This window comes from Lentinus tigrinus (genome assembly GCF_003813185.1).
Source record: "Lentinus tigrinus ALCF2SS1-7 unplaced genomic scaffold L226scaffold_12, whole genome shotgun sequence".
Classification (NCBI taxonomy): domain Eukaryota; kingdom Fungi; phylum Basidiomycota; class Agaricomycetes; order Polyporales; family Polyporaceae; genus Lentinus; species Lentinus tigrinus.
Genome location: NW_027137921.1, coordinates 409,312 through 430,498, shown reverse-complemented (window position 1 = coordinate 430,498; position 21,187 = coordinate 409,312). Strand labels below are relative to the sequence as shown.

The window sequence follows — 21,187 nt, the reverse complement described above, 5'->3', positions numbered from 1 at the left end:
GCGTGCTGAAGTGCTTCCCGTACTAGTACTTGCTCCCCCATCTTCGCTGACCGTCCTTGGCCACTCTAACACGCGCGAAACATGTCTGAGGCTGAGCAGGCTGGATCTTCTTCCTCTGCGGGGCTTGCTGCGGGAGGCGACGTCGGTGAGAAGTTCAAGGTCGCGAACGAGAAGAAGGCCGCGGGCGATGAGGCGTTCAAGAAAGGTGATATCGGTGCTGGTACGTTCGCATTCACCGTCCTTGTGTTGTGATCCATGTCTGACGGTATTTTTCAATAATAGCTCTAGCCCAATATCATACAGTGAGTGTTAGATGATCGCAATGCATTGAGAGGATCGCTCACGCCACCCTGTGGCGGCACAGGCTCTCTTGTACTTGAAGGGTCTCGACAAGTAGGGACTCATGGTTTGTGGGTCTTGCTTGGGTTGCTGATGACATGCGTGTAGGAACGCGACACAGCGTGCCCTCGGACAGCCCGTACCGCAGCCACCGCCGATCGAGCAGGCGAGCCAGTCGGCAGAAGAGAAGCAGAAGACCGAGGTACGTATTCCGAGGTATCATATGGGACGTGATCGACGTTGAGGGCTTGTCTTGGGATATTCTAGGTTGATTTGCTTTCCGAGAAGATCTACTCGAACATGTCCCAATGTCATATCAAGAAGGGGAACTGGAAGCGAGCGGGAGAGACTGCAGACGAGGTATGTCATATACCCATACTTATGCGATCCTTGGGTTGTCTGTGACTGACGCATGACGCAGGCTCTTCGTTTGAACCCGAAGAATTACAAGGCTATGTTCCGCAAGGCGAAGGCACTCAAGGAGCAGGGTTACTTTGAGAAGGCCGAGAAGATCCTTGATGAGATCATCAAGGATGGTGAGGAGGCTGGTAAGTAGTGGTGCTATGACTCTTGCTTGTGCATCCTGCTAATAATTCGGACAGACAAAACCGCTGCCCAAGCAGAGTTGGCCGACGTGAAGAAACGCGATCAGGAGGTCACTGCGCAACATAATAAGAAGATGAAGGGTGCGTCTTGTCTTGTTCTACCACTGCCGTTTCCTCTGCTGAGCATTAGATGTAGGGTTCTTGAACAAGGAGAAGGTCGATCTGGCCAAGGACTAGAAGAATCTGTTCAAACTAACTGGAGTGAACTGTCTGTATTTTCTTTGTCTAACTTGTATCGAGCTTTCTCCCCTGCTGTACAGTCGTTGTCTCATCTCATGTACCATCATCCTTCCATTGCATTCCAGCCTTTTCCGCGGCGTTCGTGCGCCCACAATCGATGTCCTCGCGACTGTGGGCTGTGCGATGAGATAGAAGCCGACGCGTGACAAGAGGCACGTGGGCGCGTACGAGACGTGACCCCTAGCGCCCGCAGCCGCCTTTGTGTCCGAGTCCCTACGGTTGGGTCCTGACCGCCACCTTCAACTGCCGATACGTCGTTCAGACACAAACCACCATGCCTCATGGCGAGCAGGCATCTGGACATGACATTGCACTCTCTATGCTGCATGTGTACTTCCCCGTCGTTACTACTCTGCGTGAATTCCTGGAGACCACACTGACAGATCGTGGACATTGCCTACACCCAGCCGATGAGCTGGAGCCACCGCGGTTCAACGCGCTTCTGGACATCAGCTACGTTGCATCTAATGCGCATCTTGACAGCATGAGGCCCTTCACACCGCTACCTCCCATGTCGCACATGCAGGATGTAAGTAGCAAATTGCGTCGCATCCTCCGGACGAGACTTCGTTAACCGTGCGTATAGGTCATAGACAGAGCACAGGAGAAACTTTTCCTCAGGGCGAGAGGCGGGCGACCTTCGAGCATCATCACAATCGGATATCGCAAAGCCACTGAGCAAGACTCTCGGAGCAGGTTCGGTGCGACACGCGTGCCCCTCACGAACTATTTCGTCAACACCATGATCACGGCTCTACAGGCGACTGAATGGGAAACACTGTTACAAAGGTATAGCCAAATCTTCAGGTCCCCTTAATGTTACCTGTACTGACCAATACCGCAGAGTCGGAGAATCTGCTATCTTCCACTTACTAACCGAGACATGTGTGTTCCTCGCCCTGCCCAACGGCTGCCTTTGCCAAATGACCGGGGATCCGATCGTGCACTTGAAGCCGCCAGCCAGCTCTGTAGCAGCGTCCGAGAATGGTGACCGACCGGCGTTGCGAGGGATTAAGAGGCGTTGCGTCAAGGGATACAACGAGGACAGACCCTCAAAACGACTCAAGCGTACGCACACCGACAGCGGACAAGGTCATAGTATTCGCAATGTTTCTCCAGAGCGGTTCGTTGCTTTGCGTGACTTCAGTATCAGATACTGACTTCCTGCAGGGTAAAGCCTGCCGACGTTGCGTTCGTTCGGGCACGTATGTTCTATTCCCGCCCGTCATTCGTGCCACATACCAAGAAAATGAACGTCGGTTTGCCGCCCAAACGTTCGTCTACGCTCTTGTCCTCAGCACCAGATTGACTCACTCCTGTAGAACAGACGTGCTTAACTCCATATACCCCTCATGGCAGCCCAGCACGCGACAGAACGGTGACTGGGTTGAGCCGGATCCCCGACAACAGATGGAGCATGCAAGACATTTGGCAAAATACGTCTTTCCGAGGCAATATGGGCTCAGCAATCCATTCGTCACTTCGTCGGGGCCCAGCTACGGACCCTTCAGGTTCCCGGACTACACGAATAGGGAACAAGAAATCAAGGTTGGTACAATCCCACACTATTACAGTTCTCCAAGGGCTCGCCAACATTATGATACTGCAGAACCGCGGTTCGTGCAAGACACCAAAGCGTCTGAAGCATGTATTGGACATACTGGAGAAATTGATATGGAGACATCGCAAGTGCAGATATCAGCTCCTCCTGAACATAGCTTGTCCATCCAAAGTACACCGTTATACACTCTTGGCGATCCGCGTTGTTCCTGACAGGTGCTCCCCAGTTAGCTCAAATTGACCACGCTGCCTCTCCGATTGACAGTAGTGTGATTCTGGTGAGGACATGTTTAGCTCCATTATCGTGACATCTGGAGTGTTGACGTCTCCTGCACAGGAGATGATGTCGGAGTCGTCCATACAACTCCAGACCCAAGCCACTGCTGTGGACACCAGCGTGTCTCTTGACTCCGCTGGGCGACCGGTGGTGTTCCATGCGTCTTCCCAAGCTAGGCGACAGACGAAATACAAGCCCCGATTTGCTGAGTTCGCATATAACACTTGGGACGTACGTATTCGCCATGCCGACGGACTGAGGGTACATTGGGTTCACTAATGCGTCCTATGGTACAGGTATACCGATACGCTGTTATGGTTACCAAGGCGATTATTCCGATGGAATTCTGGGGAAGCAAGAGCAACTTCAATCTCGTCATGGAGCGTACGTCTGTCTTCCTGAGCCTTTCGGTTATCCAGCGCGGCTGAACCAAGCGATTCCAGACGTCGAGCACATGATCTCTGCTCGGCGATACGAGACCCTCACCGTGCATTATGTCCTGCAGAACTTCCAGGTGTCGGATTGCGAGTGGCTCATGCCCCACAAAGCGCAAAACAGGGTTTCCGTGACAGACTCTCTTAAGCGGCGCGAGCTGTTAGAAGAGTTCATGTTTTGGTACTTCGATTCCTTCCTCATACCGCTCTTGAAGGTGACTATATGCAACTTCCGTGAACCGCACAGCTGCTGACCAGACGCAACAGACTACGTTCTACATCACGGAATCCTCTGCATTCCGTAACAGAGTGTTGTACTTCAGACACGACGACTGGGGTACACTTTGCGCACCGCTTGTGGAGAAGCTCAGCACCGATACGTTCCAGAGGATCGAACAGGTAAGCTGTCATCTGTTCAAACACAGCGCCCTCAGCGAAAGGTAACCCTTGAATAGCATGAAGCGCAAGAGATCTTGAGGCAACGAAAACTCGGATTCTCGTTCGTGAGGCTGTTGCCGAAGGAGACGGGCGTGCGGCCCATTGTGAACCTACGAAGGCGCGTCGACAGGGTACGTTCATGTCCTGCGTGGTCGCAACACGTCATCACCTGACAGATTCCTGGGTCCAGAACACCTACAAGCCAGCGCAGTCGATCAATCAGATCTTACAGGCGGCGTTCCAGATCCTGACACACGAGAAGGTACGTCTCATGATGGATTGGATGCACACTCCACGTTGCCAACGAAGGTCTTTGGGTGGTCTAGGATCGTCAAGCTGAACGCCTTGGCGCATCAGTCTTTGGGCCCAACGAGATATATGCCAAACTGAAGGCCTTCAAGTCACGGTTGACGGGCGGAAAGTCATCTGCAAAGCTGTAAGCCTGGTAATCCTTTTTTGTTTCCAGAAGACCTCAAATTATGGATAGGCCGAAACTATACTTCGTCAAGGTAGATGTTCAGGCATGCTTCGACACTATCGAGCAGACGAAGTTACTTGGCATATTGCGCGATCTACTTTCAGAGGTACGTATGCAAGTCATTGATCTCTGGGTCTCGATGCAGGAGTGACCTCGACCTACGACAGGACGCATACATGATCCAACGATACGGCACTTTGAACAAGGCGGGTGAGAAGATCCAGCGCAGGTATGTCAAGAAGGCTCTCCCTGAAGGTCAGTATTGTCGGCTCCTTGTTTCAGCTGCACTCCATTGATGGAAAATCCAGACGATCACCCGCATTTCCTCGCATATGCCGCACAGACGGCGGACGTTCTCCGCAACACAATCTTCATCGACCAGGTAGGAACGAAACTTGGAACGTGCATGCTGTAGCAGCCACTGAATTCCGCGTTCTAGGTTGTCTACCCGTATTCGCGCACACGAGAGATCATCGCCCTACTGGAGGAGCATATCACAGAGAACCTCGTGAAGATTGGCAACGAGTACTACCGCCAGGTAGTCGGTATCCCGCAAGGCTCCGTGCTGTCTGCCATTTTGTGCTCGTTCTTCTATGGTGACCTCGAACGGCGAGTGTACAAGTTCACCGAGGACCCAGATTGCGTGCGTACCTCACTGTACTCCATCCAAGTCGGATACCTGTAGACGACATAGCTGATGACGACATTCTTCTTTCGCAGGCTCTCATGCGGCTCATAGATGATTGGCTGTTCGTCACGACGGATCGACAGAAGGCGGTTAAGTTCTATGATATGGTATCGGAAGGTAAGCAAGTTCAACGTCGGTTGCTTCGTGCTTGCTGAAGCGTCGAATTGCAGGGCATCCAGAATACGGTTGTTTCATATCCAAGGACAAGAGTCTTCTGAACTTTGACCATCCTGCTTTGCCGAACATTGTTGATCCTCGTTCGAAAGGTGCGCGACACACACACAAGCTGTCATTCCTGATAGGCTAATTTTCCCTAGTCTTCCCATGGTGCGGGTACTCGATCGACATGAAGGATTTGTCCGTCACCGTCGATTATACGCGTTACAATTCGACGTGTACGTCCAACCCCACCCCATAAGTTCTGCGTCGCTCTATCTTAATAACTCGTGATGCAGACTTGCAGGACTCCTTGACAGTGGAGTTCGGTCGCCGCCCAGGAGCGGCGTTCACGTACAAGATGATGCAGTGCGTCCGCTCTTCTGCTTGCATAAACGAGAGAGCTCAGGCTGAGGCCTCCTGCAGGCTGGCGAAGTCGAAGAGCCATATCATTTATAACGACGCAGAGCTTAACTCGAAGGACGCGATCTACCTCAACCTCTACCAGAACTACGTCGTCCTCGCGATGAAGATGCATCACTACCTGCGCGAGTGGGGCCTCGACGTCTCGAAGAGCCATGCATTCGTCATGAGTATGTCACCACTATGTCCCAGTGTCTCGGATACTCACTCATGGTTGCATAGAAACCATCCGGCAGACCATTCGCTTCTCGTACTCCTCTGCGTGCACCAAGTCTGATCACAAGCTCGCACGCACGCATGGTGCGCGAACGGTGGTCCAGCAGTCAGAAGCGACCTGGTGAGTACGATTATACTGCGAGGTCGGCCTGGCTCAAGGTTTTGTACTGCATGTAGGCTAGGTGCCCATGCCTTCCACACGGTGCTTTCCCGCAAACCGCAGGCCTATACGAAGATCTTGAAGACCCTGCGCTTGGAACTTACACTCCCCAGGTGCCGCCACTACAAGAAGCGCTTTCGAAGTGTCGTCTCGGAGGGACTATCGACGCTCACCTTGCTATCTTTCTGAGTGGATGAAGCACGGACACGTTGGGCTGATAGACAGATGGAATTGACACATGGAGACGCTCAGACCACAAATGGTGGATGGGAAGTAGGCAAGTACTTTAGCCTGAACATAGCTCCTCCGCAAAAGCCTGACGGAACGGCCAGGATAACTCAACGGAGATGAACGCTCTCAGCTCGGACACACCATCATACGTACGAGCGGCAAGGGACGCGTACATAATCCAAACGCAGTCAGCGGTTTCTGTAATTGGAACGCAGGGATCTGGGTGAGAACATCGGGAAGGTGGCAGTGGTTCGGGCATGGAAACGGCTCCAGGGGCTCACATGAAACGTGAGGGGGATAGATGTCTGTTAGCGTTCGAGACTGAGCTGGAAGTGGGATATGGGCATGCTATGGCCACAGCTATGCGTACGCGGCGTAGACCAAAGGATGCTCTCGACTGAGCGGATGCATGGGAGAATGCAGCAGGCCTGGACGTGGTCGTCGCCGTGTCGAAGGGGGCGTTGCTGTCTGCGATGCTTCGCATCGAAGGCGACTTCGCGGGACGCTGCTATGGCTGCGGCGCAAGAGGGGCGACGCCGCGGAAGACAAGCCGGGGCGTCGAGGAGGGACAGGGTTTATGCGCACCGGACAGCGCAGTTAGGCAGTGAGCCGGCGGTCGCGAGGCCATGGTGGATAATCCGTGCCCGAGGACGGAGAGGGAGTCGCAGTCGCAGTCGGAGAGAGCAACAGGCGCCGGGAGATGCCGTGGAAATGGGAGCCGGAGAAGCGATCCTGCAGTGGCAAGTTGCAACTCTCTCTTCGCACATTCACGACCATCCTCCCTCCGCCGAGTCTCCCCCTTCTCCCGCCGCCCTCTTCGTCCCCGTCGTTCTCCCCATCTCGTCGCTCTGAGCGGGTCACAGGCGATACCTGGCCGTTGTTATCTATCTTCGCTTTCCTGTGACGCTCGCTTCTCTGGTGTTCTAATCCCCACGATTCTGCAAGCCTGCCATATACCGCCAGCATGTCCTACAACGACTACCCCACTTCCCCCCAGTCTCCGGGAGGCATGTCCGCCCGTCGCCTCACAAACCGGAACACCAACCGCTACTCTGTCACCGCGCTCTTCAGCATGGCGGCCGAACAGGATGTTGAGGTTGAGGACGAGCTAGGTCGCGGTACGTAAACTTGTTCATATTGCGCCCTTCCCCATTCATCTCCTTCTCCCGTCACAAAGCACAAAAGCGGCTCAGGGAACTCAAGTCTCGCATATCCGCCCAGTCCAAGCGTAACTTCGTTCTTGAACGCGACGTTCGTTTCCTCGACTCCCGGATTGGTCTGCTTATCCAGAACCGCATGGCTCTTGATGAGGTATGTTGTGCGGCGCTTTCTTCTGTGGCGTTCATTAAGTATTCTGTAGCAAAATGAAGTGGAGAAGCACCTAGAGGAAGTGGATGCGACCGAGGGCCACTACCCGGACGACCGCAAGCTCCAGCAGTACTCGAACCTCTTCTTCCTCCTCCAGTCCGAGCCCCGCCATATCGCGAACCTATGTCGACTTGTATCCCTCACTGAGATCGACACCCTCCTCCAGACCGTTATGTTCACCCTATACGGAAACCAATACGAGTCTCGAGAAGAGCATCTCCTCCTCACCATGTTCCAGTCCGTGCTCTCATCCCAGTTCGAAACTGCTACCGAGTTCGGATCTCTCCTCCGCGCCAATACCCCCGTCTCGCGAATGATGACCACATACACGCGCCGTGGACCTGGTCAGAGCTATCTCAAGAGCGTACTTGCGGAGCGCATCAACAGCCTCATCGAGCACAAAGACCTCAACCTCGAGATTAACCCCGTCAAGGTCTACGAGCAAATGATTCAGCAGATTGAGGAGGAGACTGGTTCGCTTCCCCCCAACCTCCCTCGCGGTGTCCCTCCCGAAGTCGCAGCCGCGAACGCAGACGTGCAGGCCATCATCGCGCCCCGTTTGACCATGCTCATGGAGATCGCGAATAGCTTCCTGCTCACGATTATGGAGAGCCTAGAGAGCGTTCCATACGGTATCCGGTGGATTTGTAAACAGATCCGGAGTCTCACAAGGGTCAGTGGCAACCAAGTTCACATGTGGAGTTGAAGCTGATCGAGCGGTGGCTTGTAGCGGAAATACCCAGACGCCACGGACTACGCTATCTGCTCGCTGATTGGTGGTTTCTTCTTCCTTCGCTTCATCAACCCTGCCATTGTCACGCCACAAGCGTATATGCTCGTGGAGGGGGTCCCGGCGAAGCACCCTAGGCGGACACTGACCTTGGTACGCAGCGCTGGTGTTCATGTACCGCAATGAGTCTCACGACGCGCCCTCAGATCGCCAAGATGTTGCAGAATCTTGCAAATAAGCCCTCATACGCCAAGGAGGCATACATGATTACGCTCAACCCGTTCGTGGAGAACAACAAGGCGCGGATCAACCAATTTTTGAACAACCTATGCGAAGTTGGCGACTTTTACGACACACTAGAGGTCCGTGTGTTTGGTCATACACGCATACACCGAGTACTAATAATGGTTGTAGATGGATCAATACATGGCTTTGTCGAAGAAGGATCTTCTTATCAGTATCACCCTAAACGAGTTGTACAACACGCATTCTCTTATTCTCCAGCACATCGAAGTTCTAGTGCGTATTCGCTGATTCCGGATGTCCTGCACAATGTCTGACAGTCTCTTCTAGTCACCAAATGACAAGCAACACCTGCGTATCCTCACCGACGAGCTCGGCCCTGCACCACCTCAGGTTCCTCGGAAGGAGAACCGCACTATCGAGCTGCCGTTGTACAGCCGATGGGAGACTCCAGTGCAGGACATTCTCATGGATTCGGTCTCTCCGAGCGACATGCTCTACATGGAGGCCAAGTCAATCTTCGTGCAGCTCATCCGATCGATCCCTGGGCTCGCGGAAAAGCGACCGTACAATCTCGCGGCGATTGCAGAGCGGGCGGCGACGACAAAGGACGCGACGCTCGTGCGCAAGGGCATCAAGGTCAAGGAGATGCTGCGCGAGCTTGAAGAGCAGAAGATTGTCGACCGCGCGGATGGCTACAAGCTCATGCAGGACGAGGTCTCGGCGGAGCTCGTGCACCTCGGCAACCTCCGCGAGAAGGTCCTGCTCGAGACCAAGAGCCTCGAGGCGGTGTACAAGACCATCTGCGACCACAACAACTACCTGCGTGGCCAGCTCGAGCAGTACAAGGCGTACCTCCAGAACGTCCGTTTGACGGCGAGCAAGGAGAAGGGCCAGTCGACGGGTGTTGGCGTAGTAACGGTCGGCGGGAAGGAGAAGAAGCCTGCGAAGCCGGTCGTTCACGGGCCGTATCGCTTCACGCATGCTCAACTTGAGAAGGAGGGTATCATTGTCGAGAGCAATGTTCCCGACAACAGGTTAGTCTTGAGCTGATATGCGGGGCGTTGTGGGCTCGGGCGCTGACGGCTCTACTTGTTCAGGCGACCGAATATCTACTTCAACTTCACCTCTCCTTCACCTGGCACGTTCATCATCGCGCTGCATTACAAGGGCCGTGAGAAGGCGATCTTGGAGATGGACTTGAACATTGATGATCTCCTTGAGAAGGTTAGTATATGAAAGGTGTTCCCTAATCCGCTGGCTAATGCCATCCGTTGTTGCCCACAGCAAAAAGACAACAAGCATCTACTGGATCTTGAATATGTTCAGCTGAACGTTCCCAAGGTGCTTGGTCTCCTCAACAAGATCTTCACGAAGCGATGAACGATGTCTGCCTGATCTTTCTCTGCCTGTCTCCATCTCGTCTTGCCTAATATCCCACGCCTGTGTCCACGAATAACGCCCACGCTCCTTCGGTCTCTCCCGGTGCTACCCCCCCACCCATCTACACGATCATTTGACGTCGCTCTTTATCCCCCTCTCTGCATACATACCACTCATCTTGGTTCGCCTGCGCTCCCGTCCCCTCCATATCAGTATTGGCATTGTCTCCCGGTCTCGCGCTGCAGCCGCACACTCTTCATGATACCTCTGTTCTTGCACACACAAGAGTTGATCCCCGCGCGCTCGGGTTGTACGTGAATCCCGTCCTCAGTATTCCCGTCTTCCGTCCCTGATTACGTTCCTATGTTTTGTTCTGTGTTTTGCGTTTCCTTTCGTTTGTTTAGTGATTATTATATCCGGTACCGGTTTCGTCCCTCTCGCTCCTCAGCCTCCTCGACTCGTCACTCGCCCTCCCCACAGGATCTGTATCAGTGGTATATCTCATGTATGCACGCCTCCTGGACTAATCGTGTTGTTTGTTGATTCGCGACTTCGGGAAGCTCGAGGCGTCGCCCATGCTCGGACGAAAGGAATGCGCGCGGCAGGGCGTTCGATGTCAACATGGTTCCAAAACTCGACGATATTCATAAATTGTACAAGAGTGCAATTCAACCCGTCCCTGAGACCACGATATAATCACACATCATACATCAACGTCAGCGTTCATGCGCATCTGTCCCGAGTTGAATCAGCGATATCCTGTATCGTACTCGGTCCGCTGCATTTTCAGCACTTCAGTTCGCAGGCGTGTCTCCCCTCTCCTCTCGAGTCCGCAAAATAACCTCACGAAGACGTCTGAGCGCCTCCTCAACCTGATCCTCGGGAAGCAAGCTGAACGACGCGCGGACGTATGTCGTCTTGCGCCCGCTCGGGTGGAACACGGTCCCAGGGAGCGCAAGGACCCCATTCTCTAATGCCTTCGTCCGGATGACTGCCTCCGAGTCTCCCTCAGCGTCAGCCCCGCTCGTGCATTCCACCGGGAGCTTAAGCTTGAACCTGCATCAAGAGAGTAAGGAAAGATCAGCATCGGCCGAGTAGCACGGCGGTAGAAGGGGTTGCGCCCCGGACGCACCAAAAGAACATGCCCGCCTCGGGCACGTTCCACTCCGCGAGGCCAGATAGGTACTTCTGCATGAGACCCTGGAAGACGTCACGCTTCACGCGGTAGAACTCGGCGACACGGTCGACGTGCGCCCGGAGCTTGTCGTAACCCCAGAACTTGAGCATGCGCAGCGAGAGGACTTGCGTGAACGTCGGAGGCTGGAGGTTCGAGTTCATTGTCTGTAAACCGGTGTGCAGGTCAGATTAAGTGTGCCTGCAAGGAGTGAATCGGGGGTTACTCACGTGGAGAACGATAGCGTCGATGAAGGGCTGCGGGGCAGAGACGAAGCCGACGCGCATGCCCGAGGAGAGGACCTTGGAGAGACTGTCGAATCGGATCACACGGCCTATTTCGGGCTGGTCGCGCTCAAGCTGGAAATACGAGGGTGGGCGGGGTGCGCTCCCGAAGTACAGATAGTAGTACGGGTCGTCTATGGTAGGGTGTCAAATTAGAACGGCGTGGTTAAATTTCTAGAAGCGTACCTTCCAAGATGAGGAAATTGTGCTTCCTCGCGAGCTCTAGGACTTCGAGACGACGCTCAAGGGTTGAAGTCACACCGGTGGGATTGCAGCCGTACTAGATGCAAACATGAGTTTAGTCATCTAAAAAAACTTGTATGCAAAGACTCACCGGAACAGTATAGAGAACCTTGGGCTTAGGCTTGTCTTTTGGCCAACTCTCCAAGGTCTCGCGCAAGCCTCTGGTGTCAATACCATACTGGTCCCCACCGACCTCTGCATTGCATGATGTCAGAGAGACGAAGAATCGTAGATCACTGGAAAACGATGGGCGTATGCAGACCTAGCATTTCGGCCCCGATGGCATGAAACATAGGGATGACGCCACTGTCCAATTTGTGGTTAAGATCAACTCCGCAGGAGACGTCAGGAGACACTCACGCATAGACAGGAGCCTCGATCAATGCGACGTCCCCGGGGTTGAGGATCGCATTGACAGCCTTGGAACGCGAAGTTCAATCTGTGGGTTCACACATCCATGACAGGAGCGTGTCCGAGCTACCTTGTATATGAGATCAGATGATCCCGTACCGAAGGTCAGGTCCCAGCCCTCGCCGCGCTTCCGACCATGGCTAAATTCCTGCAAGCCGATGAGCCAATCGAGGAGGTCCGGTACACCCTTGCTGCCACTGTACTGCAGGCTGCGTGCGAGTTCGTCCTCGCTCAATGAAACGGGCACCTCCTCGTTTGTAACCGGGTCACGAAGCGTAAAGTTGAGAGATGTGATCGGAAATGTGTCTGCGTTTGGCTTTCCAGCGAGGAGGGAGATAACGCCTGGGCGGTCTTCCAAGGGTAGAAGGGCACGGACTGTCGGGAAATATGTGGGAGTTCGTGAGGGCAGCGATATGTGAGTTCTATGTGAGCCCTATGTCCCTGCATCAGTGAACGCCGCTGTACTGACTCGGGTCCTCAATACGGCGCTTGGTCAGGTCAGAGATGAAATAGTCGTAAAATGACTTCGGAAGCACTCGGGATGATAGCGACTCGTCCCCATGGGTGGCCTTGCTGTTGTCTGCCATGGTTCGGCTACCTGTGTGAATGTACAGGAGAAGGTTTGAGTTGGGACGAAACTGGGAACGAGAAGGAGGCTCTCACCGTACTGTTTCCGGGGCCGTTTAAATGCTCTGCCGTGAGGTAGACATGAGTAATAGGTGAGGTGACTCAGCTACGTTCGGCGCTGTGTTTCTGTCGCTGATATTACGGTTTGCTAGACGTACAATTCAAGTACATTCCCTAGGCTCATTGTGGGTAGATCTCGGAAATTATCATGATATTGAGTTTCATCGTACACGAACTCGAGATGGATTCCGCACGAGGTGCTACAAGTACTGTAAGTTCTCTAGGTTCAGAATTGCGAGTAGATCTGGGTGGGCATAATCGATAATGAAATTCACGTACGTGAATTCGAAATGTTCTTGGCGCCGTATCCGCGTCTCCTCCTTGCGCGGTCACGCATAGCTAAACCGCACCCGGTACACAACCTCCCCGCTCCTCAGCCTCTCCGGAGTCAATCCCCGAAACCACAACGCGAACCCCCTCTCCACGTGATAAAGATCCACATTCCGTATCCCGTCCTCGTAATACGCCCTGTCCGACCACCCGCTGCGCGTTCGCAGCTGGCGGGCCGCGTTCGCTTTTGCGTAACAGGGGTGGTCGGTGTATAGCTCGCTGCACGCGCTGCGCTGGAAGAGCTCGGTACTGATCGCCCGCAGGACATCCTCGATGACGAGGTGCGTGCCTGAAGGAGCGACGGTGGCGAACCAGGAGAGTTCGGTGCGTGGGCAGGGCGTGAAGACGAGACGCATGGACTTGGTGCTGAGCGAGGAGGGAAAGACAGGTTCCCAGTAGCGTGGCTCGCAGGAGGGGTAGAAGGTCGGACTCGCGCGTCGGCGCATGTCCCACAGGCCTGGTGGGAATGATACGAGCAGGTCGTGTAACACGGGAAGCGTACGAGCGGTCTTATGAGGTGTGGCGGGTGGGGCAGAAGCGGACGATCTTCGAGACTTTACAAGCACGGAGGGCTTCGGCTGAGGTGTTGAGGCTGCGGGGGATGTTTCGGGAGGAGGGGGAGTCTTGGGGTTGATGATTGTGTCCTCGTCAGCCCAGCGGACACGTCGATGCTTTGCCTTGAGGCGTTCTTCGTGTACATCGCTATGGCGACGTGGTGGTGGTCTGGCGTGAGGCTGCTCTGGAGGCGTTTTGCCCGATTGTGGAGGGACGTGTATGCGAGTGTACGGGTCAGGAGGAAGAGAGGGCGGTTGCTGCTTCAGAGCGTCGTGGGTAACCGGCCGCAGACGGTAGTACGTGATAGTATATTGGGCATGATATTTCGTTCCGTGCACAGAAACGTGGTGTGGCCTAGCGTGAAGGGACATGGGACATCGTCAGGTACCAGTCGCGAGAAGCGGGGACGGATATGGAACGAGGGAAAGAGCAGCAGCCATCGAGGTCTTCTTCAATAGCAAGAGGAATGCAGAGGTGAGTGGGCCATCATGTAGATGAGGGTCGAAGAGATCCCTAGCACGCAGAATGATAGACCAGAATGGTGGTGTCAGACACGAAGTCCACACTAGGAGTACTAGTAACGCCGGCAGTATGTGGCGAGGTGCTGAGCCACAACAACTGTACATCGAGGGTGGCGAAGTCTAGATGGACAACATAAGATGAGGACTGGTGAAGAGGATGATGATTCACCACAACAGTCGCCTACCTTCCGCCTTTCGGAGATGATGTCAGCCTACATATCATGATGTGCAGGAAGATTCATTCGGCGAAGAGTAGATAGAGGCGCGGGTAGTGAAACTCGCCAGATGCATATATCTCTGCGCATGTGGCGAAGGTGCTATCTTCATGAGCCGGACGAGCCTCAGTCATAGGATAGAAGAATGAGTTTCAGGACGGAGCTATAGCCAGCGGCACCGCGGTAGTTCCGCGAAAATGGAGCGCCGCTCGAGCGTAGGGGGCGCCACAGCACCAGCCCAGGATAACGGGATTTTGTCCTGGTCGTAGAGATATCAGTCATAGGTTCAGAGATATCGAGGACTTGAAGAGCTACCGGCGAGCGACAAGGACTCGAACCTCAGGGCATGGCAGCGGGATTCCTCCTTTATACTCACCATACTTTGCAGCACGACTTCTAGGTCCGTGTTAACCATTAGGGCGACATACGCAGCGTTAATCAATGGTCATGTGACTATTTCACTTGTAAAGTTGTACTTGTCGAAGCTTTGAAGTATGATAGGAGTAAACACGGAGTAAACGCTGAGTAAACGCGAAATTGCATAGGCACACCGAGCGCCCGTAGCGCTTCAGTAGGTGGCACGTGAAGTTATTTGTTGGTGTTTGTCGGGAGGCTGCAGAACTGGCAAACTCTATTTTCTCATATCCACAAGCTCATCCGCGTCGCCGGCAACATCAAGACCGTCAAGACTATCCTCAAGAATGGCCTCTCGCCCTACCGTGAACGTCCGCTCCACGTCGGGAGGTATGTACATTACGTCCAGGACACATGGAGAGAGCAATGAGCTGACCGGCTCGTGCAGAGGCTTCGACCTCGCTCCCCCTCCCCGCGGTTCTCACCGCCCCCATCCGTCTTGATGTTGTTCAGCAGGTTCACAGTGCGTAATAGATGCATTCATACTTGTTACCTCACTGAACACACTGCTCGACTCGCTCAGAGAGCCTTGCGAAGAACAAGAGGCAGGCGTACGCTGTGAGCGAGAAGGCCGGCCACCAGACCTCGGCTGAGTCCTGGGGTACTGGTCGTGCCGTTGCTCGTATTCCCCGTGTCGGTGGTGGAGGTACCCACCGCTCTGGCCAGGTGTGCATCACATTCACTCGCATCGGATTACCATCCTTAGTCGTCGGTCTTGTAGGCTGCTTTCGGTAACATGTGCCGTGGCGGTCGCATGTTCGCCCCCACCAAGACCTGGCGCAAGTGGCACGTCAAGGTCAACCAGAACCAGCGCCGTTTCGCTGTTGTCTCTGCTCTTGCTGCGTCCGCCCTCCCCTCCCTCGTCCTCGCTCGCGGTCACCGCATCGAGCAGATCGAGGAGGTCCCCCTCGTCGTCTCCAGCGCGACTGAGGCCTTCACGAAGACCAAGGAGGCCGTCGCTCTCCTCAAGGGCCTCAAGGCATACTCGGACGTTGTTAAGGTGTCCAACTCCCGCAAGCTCCGTGCGGGTAAGGGCAAGCTCCGGAACCGCCGTCACCGTCAGCGCCGCGGCCCGCTTGTCGTCTACAATGAGGACAAGGGTATCGTCAAGGCGTTCCGCAACCTTCCCGGTGTTGAGCTCGTCAACGTCCGCCGCCTCAACCTCCTCCAGCTCGCTCCTGGTGGTCATCTCGGCCGTTTCGTAATCTGGACCGAGGGTGCGTTCGGCCTCCTGGATGAGGTCTTCGGCACCTTCGACAAGGCGTCCACCTTCAAGAAGGATTACATGTGAGTGAAGCTGCGGTTCTCTGCATGTTACATCAATGACGCTGACGTTCGTATCTCTAGCCTCCCGACGGCAAAGATTACCAACCCGGACATCACCCGCCTCATCAACTCCGATGAGATCCAGTCCGTCGTTCGCCCCGCCAACTCCAAGATCCAAAAGCGCCCCTGGACGCAGCACAAGAACCCCCTCCGCAACAAGGGCGTTCTCTTCCGCCTGAACCCCTACGCGAAGACCGTTCGCAGGCAGGAGCTCCGTGCGTACCTTCGACCACACCATGTTGATCGCTATACTCATGTTACTGTGATTACAGTCAAGCAGGAGCGCGTCAAGGCTCAGAAGGACAAGAAGAAGGCCAAGAACCCCAAGGCTGCCGGCGAGACCTTCCTTAAGACCCTCTTCGCTCCCTGAGCGTACGTTCTGCGGGGTTGTACGAGTGGCTATGTGATTTGATGTTGATGCTTATGGTCACGCTTACTGAGATTCACCATGTTGTATGTCGCCCATGCTGGAAAAGACGCTTGGCCATTACCGCCTATTACGCTTTTCACCCCCTGATTGACATGAACCGTGAAGATGCGAGGACGATGCGATGATGTGTTCTATCTTTCAAATCTGAGTTAAATTGCCTGGTTTGCTTTTGGTAGGTATTGGGTTAGCTCATTAGGTGCCAGCACCTGTGTGAATCCGCGGCGTACGGATGGTGTCGTCGAGACTCGATGCCTCCCTTGCCAAGGATCTTCGTTGTCTGCCGGGTCGTCTCACGGAAGGCAGGGAAGGTTGTGAACATAGATCTGTCGCGTCCCAGCCAATCCCAACGGCTGCCAATGCGTTCCAATCCGGAACAGTGGGCCGACAACTGGGGAGCGTCGCTATCAGGCTGAGTTCTCTCGGGAGACGTTCCGAGAGCGATGTTCGTCACGGGCATTCGATTACTATACGTACTACTCTCAACTCAAAGTTGCTTTGCGGTCACCGGTGTCTCGACTGTCGATATTTTCGTGCGTAGGGCGCAGCTTGACTAAGTGCTAGGATTGCATCGCGACTCTGTGCACGTGATGGCTTATTCCACGTCCTATTCCAGGAGGTTCGTCCGTCTTGGACGTCTCGTGCATCGAGCGAAGATGTGTAATCGCCTGATCTACGCCCGGTGGAGAGTATTTAGGCAGGTCGTTCTGTCAGCTTGGAATCCCGTGCTCTGCGCGAATTCCGAATGAATCCTATCTCCCAGGGGAAGTTCCGGGGGGTGGTGGGGCGTATATAAGGAGGCCCCCTGAACATTGCACGCTCCACAACGACTCTGCCTCGAGCTTGCGACGAGACCTTTGCGAACGTGTCTGGAATCAGGTGCGTACAGACTTGCGCCCTGGATCATGCGGCGGTCACTAACCTCGACGCCCGATCACCTTTGCACTCCGCGGTCACGCACTAGCACTTATACGCACTTTTGCTCCTGAACTACTTGCACCGACCCCCGCGCATCATCTCAACATGGCTTACGTTGAACTCGCCGGCGCACCCGCGAACGCGTGCTACCTTGTCAAGTGCGACAACTGCGGCAAGACGACGTGGAAGGTGCGTAATACGTTCGCGGTGCCTCCCCCCTCAATATGTAAATATTCTATATCGAATGGTCGGTCCTTGGGGCCACCGCGATGCGGTTCGCGGGAGGCATGGGCCATCACACGAACCGACGGTTCGCGCATTCGTTTTCCCAGCGTTCCCAAGGGGGCACGGTCGAGTCGTGTGCAGGAGAGCTGACGATTACGTCTTTTAGGGATGTGGCCAGCACGTCGAAGCAGTGAGTATCTCATCTCCTCTGACTGGTTCTTGATGGTGGCCCGCGCCCCCGGGTCACTGTACGCACTGCGCAGTTCGCCAGGAATCAGGAATCAGGATGGGGGATCTAGGCTATGACGACCGTGGGGCGATCCCAGGCTGCTGGTGGGATGGGCGACGGGGCATTTGAAAGAGAAGACGGTTCTGCGGTGCATATGGGGCATATGGGGATCTTCGAAGCCTGGCTTGGCCGCAGACAAGGTTCGGGTAGCCTGGACGATGCGGCGGCGGACGGCGGCGGGGTTGAGGCGTGGCCATGGTGGTGTTGACGTACTCACGGGCTGTTTTGCTGATGTTCTGCACTCGGGTAGGTGATGAAGCCTGTCAAGGAAGAGGACAAGTGCACATGCCCGCGGTGAAGGCGAAGGACGCAGGTGGCGACCGCGATGGCGATGGGGTTCGAATGGTGGCTGAGAAACCTCGGTGATACTGATGTACAAACGTTGAATGTATTTCTGGCGCAATGTGCGCCGTCTGACTGCGAACGACGAGAGAGCAGCATGGAGACAAGCTCGGCGGGGAGAGCGCGGGGTGGAATATGTAAGAAAAGGTTTAGGGAGGAGATGGCAGATGGCAGCGAACATGGAATCGGGGGTGGCACAGGATGGGCGTGGGCGTGATTGGGCGCCTGTTCGGATGGCGCGGTAGCTGGCCGGGTGAGATCCCTTTGTGGAGTACTCACCAGAATTCCTCGTCTCGAATCCGTCCAAGTCTCTCGCCCTCCCTCGACCTCTCCTCCTTCCTCTCCCTCCCTCGTCCCCCGACTATCCCCCCGCGCTGGCTGCTGCCCGCTGTACATACTAGACATGGCCAACGCCGTCGCATCCTCCTCCCGCGACCGGCCCGCCAGGAACCGAAGCAGCATGCACTCCCTCCTCCAGCACGACCCCCACGACGGCGTCGTCATCACCAAAGAGGTCTTCCATAGATCACGCAGCGAATCCGTAAAACACGACACTATCAGAATCATAAACCAGTACGAGTTCAAGCTCAGGGTTGGCAAGGGGCAGCATGGCGAGGTCTATCTTGCGGAGGACTCAATCAGGAACTACATGCAAGTGGTCAGTACCCTCGCTCATCTTCCTTCTCGTCACAGTTCGCTTAGCTCGCTATGCGTGCGACACACGCAGGCTGTCAAAGTCGTGCGGCGCAAGAACAAGACAGACCGTCTCAAGAAGCTCAGGAGGAACCCTGACTTGCCCCGTACACCTCACACACCCCTTGTGGACCAGCTAGGAAGCACAGAGCACAAGATTCGCAAGGAGATTGCGATTATGAAGAAGCTCAATCATCCCCACGTCGTGCGCCTGCTGGAGGTCATAGACGACCCCTTGACAGACAAGATATACATGGGTGAGTACCTCATCAACATCACTTCAACTTGCATCTCCTCTGCAGAGGGTCTGTAACGAAACCACTCATGCGTGCTTCTCTTCGCTATCTCTGTGCAACGTGGTACTGACCGCGCGCATATAGTCATGGAATACCTCGGTGGAGGCGAGATTAAATGGCGCACCAAGTCAGACAACCCTCTACTCCGCGTAGACCAGACACGGCGAATATGTCGGGACGTCATCCTGGGCCTTGAATATCGTACGTTCACTCTCCTCGTCGCGACGCATAGCACAGTCAGTTGATCCAGTGCGCCTGTCAAGTCCACTATCAAGGGATCATCCACCGCGACATCAAGCCTGCTAATCTCCTCTGGACTGCGGACCGCCGCACAGTCAAAATCAGCGACTTCGGCGTCAGCACCTTTTCCTACGCCCAGCGGCTCGCCGCTGCTGGCAAGGGAAACATCAAGGATGATGACACCGACCCAATACTCATGGACGAGAGCGACTTGTCCAAGACAGCTGGCACGCCGATGTTCCTCGCTCCCGAGATTGTCTACGACGCCTCAGATGACGACATCGTTGTCAGCCAAACCTCGCCGCACTCGTCCTCTACGCTCCAATTACAGACGCAGACACAAGCCCCGCGCCAGCGGCCTCAGGTCACGAAGGCCATTGACATCTGGGCGTTTGGTGTAACTCTGTATGGGCTCCTATTCGGTATCCTCCCTTTCAATGCCAAGTCCGAGTACGAGATCTACCGGGTTATACGGACGCAGGATTGGGAGGTGCCTGAGGCGATGGGACTGGACCAGCTTCCGACAGGTGGTCGGTATCAGAAGGGTGTAGGGAGACGACCGGCGGACTATCGGTTACTGCCCAACACGGAGGGTGCGCAGGTGGTCGACCTGCTTAGTAGGTTGCTCGAAAAGAACTGTGAGAAGAGAATAACCCTCGACCAAGTCAAGGTGAGCGTCTTACTCTACGTCGCATCCCCACGCAACTTACGCCCACCATTCGCAGCGACATCCCTGGATTACCCGTGACCTCCACAGTCCAGAGGACTGGCTACATGAGACGGCTCTCACCAGGTATCTCCAACTCGAGCCTACGCATGCCGAGACCAACTCGGCCATGTCGTCCGTGCGCTTCCGTTGGCTTCCCCGCATAGGCAACCGAATTCTCTCAACGCTGCGGAACGTGAAGCCGCAGCGTTCCTTCCGCCGTCCACCCCGGCAACAGGATGACGAGAAGGACAACGTCGGTGTTCACTCCGAGCCGCATGTCGTGCATCTTGCCCGTCATCAGACAACTACTGGGAACCCATCGCACGGCCGCCCCCACCATCATCATCACGGGTCCATTCGCGAGAAGGCCAAGAGTCGCCGCCCGTCTCGCCAGGATTTGTTGCGAAACAAGTCCACGAACGACATCGGCACGAAGTCCGGGAAGCCGTTCGAGCCCTGGGCGATGTGGAACAACGGATCCGCACCCGGCCCATCGAAGTCCAAGGGCACGGAGACCGGTCTACAGGTGCCGAGCCAGCAAAGCCGAGTCACCTCGCCCTTACCCTCCCCCGTAGGTTCAAGTCAGGTCACGACTCCTGTCAGCGAGTATCCTCCCAGCTACTCCCCAGACGGCGAGCGTCCTCGTTCCCGGGTGATGCGCTGGGTCTCGATCCTTAGCGGCGGGCACCGCCAGGCTTCCTACGCGTCATCCTCCAATTCGCCCATGTACGAGGCGAACACGTCTCTCGCGAACCTTCGGCCGCACCAGGTCGCTGCTACCGCCCCGGCCTCGCGGGATAGCGTGGATGCGCTCAGCAGCGGCCATGTCACGTCGCGCCAGAGCAGCATCAGTATGAGCGGGAAGTTCACGAAGGCCATGCGCGCCGCGTCCTGGACGGCACCAGAGTTCGCTCAGGTG

The 21,187-nt window shown here is 55.3% G+C and overlaps 8 protein-coding genes across 8 annotated transcripts; 6 read left to right on the top strand and 2 right to left on the bottom strand.

The window, feature by feature from the left end:
• Positions 1–5: 5 nt before the first annotated feature.
• On the top strand, positions 6–1,291 carry L226DRAFT_613097 (TPR-like protein). The gene is made up of 8 exons (XM_067686467.1): positions 6–220; positions 283–302; positions 365–393; positions 448–541; positions 607–699; positions 761–887; positions 942–1,025; positions 1,081–1,291. Exons 1-8 carry the CDS (start codon positions 82–84, stop codon positions 1,119–1,121), a joined length of 627 nt encoding a protein of 208 aa, XP_067535421.1. The 5' UTR covers positions 6–81; the 3' UTR covers positions 1,122–1,291.
• Positions 1,292–6,421: 5,130 nt separating this feature from the next.
• On the top strand, positions 6,422–7,344 carry L226DRAFT_67080 (uncharacterized protein). The gene has a single exon (XM_067687137.1). It carries the CDS (start codon positions 6,585–6,587, stop codon positions 7,095–7,097), a length of 513 nt encoding a protein of 170 aa, XP_067535420.1. The 5' UTR covers positions 6,422–6,584; the 3' UTR covers positions 7,098–7,344.
• On the top strand, positions 7,210–9,969 carry L226DRAFT_462906 (Rho GTPase activation protein; the record flags this gene model as incomplete). The annotated part of the gene is made up of 9 exons (XM_067675748.1): positions 7,210–7,363; positions 7,423–7,556; positions 7,606–8,286; positions 8,344–8,496; positions 8,550–8,705; positions 8,758–8,862; positions 8,917–9,623; positions 9,687–9,813; positions 9,874–9,969. 9 exons carry the CDS (start codon positions 7,210–7,212, stop codon positions 9,967–9,969), a joined length of 2,313 nt encoding a protein of 770 aa, XP_067535419.1.
• Positions 9,970–10,573: 604 nt separating this feature from the next.
• L226DRAFT_508409 (PLP-dependent transferase) lies at positions 10,574–12,730 on the bottom strand. Its single transcript, XM_067678175.1, has 9 exons — positions 12,551–12,730; positions 12,152–12,456; positions 12,031–12,089; positions 11,933–11,976; positions 11,762–11,865; positions 11,614–11,707; positions 11,374–11,561; positions 11,102–11,310; positions 10,574–11,025 (listed from the first exon to the last, which is right to left on the bottom strand). Exons 1-9 carry the CDS (start codon positions 12,666–12,668, stop codon positions 10,764–10,766), a joined length of 1,383 nt encoding a protein of 460 aa, XP_067535418.1. The 5' UTR covers positions 12,669–12,730; the 3' UTR covers positions 10,574–10,763.
• Positions 12,731–13,097: 367 nt separating this feature from the next.
• Positions 13,098–14,057, bottom strand: L226DRAFT_613093 (uncharacterized protein; the record flags this gene model as incomplete). The annotated part of the gene is made up of 1 exon (XM_067686466.1): positions 13,098–14,057. The coding sequence occupies exon 1, from the start codon at positions 14,022–14,024 to the stop codon at positions 13,098–13,100; it is 927 nt and encodes a 308-aa protein (XP_067535417.1). The 5' UTR covers positions 14,025–14,057.
• A 1,014-nt stretch (positions 14,058–15,071) lies between these two features.
• Positions 15,072–16,723, top strand: L226DRAFT_560497 (60S ribosomal protein uL4). Its single transcript, XM_067683370.1, has 6 exons — positions 15,072–15,133; positions 15,192–15,266; positions 15,327–15,469; positions 15,525–16,090; positions 16,151–16,344; positions 16,402–16,723. Exons 1-6 carry the CDS (start codon positions 15,091–15,093, stop codon positions 16,497–16,499), a joined length of 1,119 nt encoding a protein of 372 aa, XP_067535416.1. The 5' UTR covers positions 15,072–15,090; the 3' UTR covers positions 16,500–16,723.
• Positions 16,724–17,564: 841 nt separating this feature from the next.
• L226DRAFT_535064 (uncharacterized protein) lies at positions 17,565–18,356 on the top strand. The gene is made up of 3 exons (XM_067680819.1): positions 17,565–17,663; positions 17,866–17,889; positions 18,239–18,356. The coding sequence occupies exons 1-3, from the start codon at positions 17,580–17,582 to the stop codon at positions 18,284–18,286; spliced, it is 156 nt and encodes a 51-aa protein (XP_067535415.1). The 5' UTR covers positions 17,565–17,579; the 3' UTR covers positions 18,287–18,356.
• A 197-nt stretch (positions 18,357–18,553) lies between these two features.
• L226DRAFT_66949 (kinase-like protein) lies at positions 18,554–21,080 on the top strand. Its single transcript, XM_067687135.1, has 6 exons — positions 18,554–18,988; positions 19,058–19,280; positions 19,404–19,520; positions 19,583–20,229; positions 20,285–20,794; positions 20,844–21,080. Exons 1-6 carry the CDS (start codon positions 18,734–18,736, stop codon positions 20,922–20,924), a joined length of 1,833 nt encoding a protein of 610 aa, XP_067535414.1. The 5' UTR covers positions 18,554–18,733; the 3' UTR covers positions 20,925–21,080.
• The last annotated feature ends 107 nt before the right edge of the window (positions 21,081–21,187 follow it).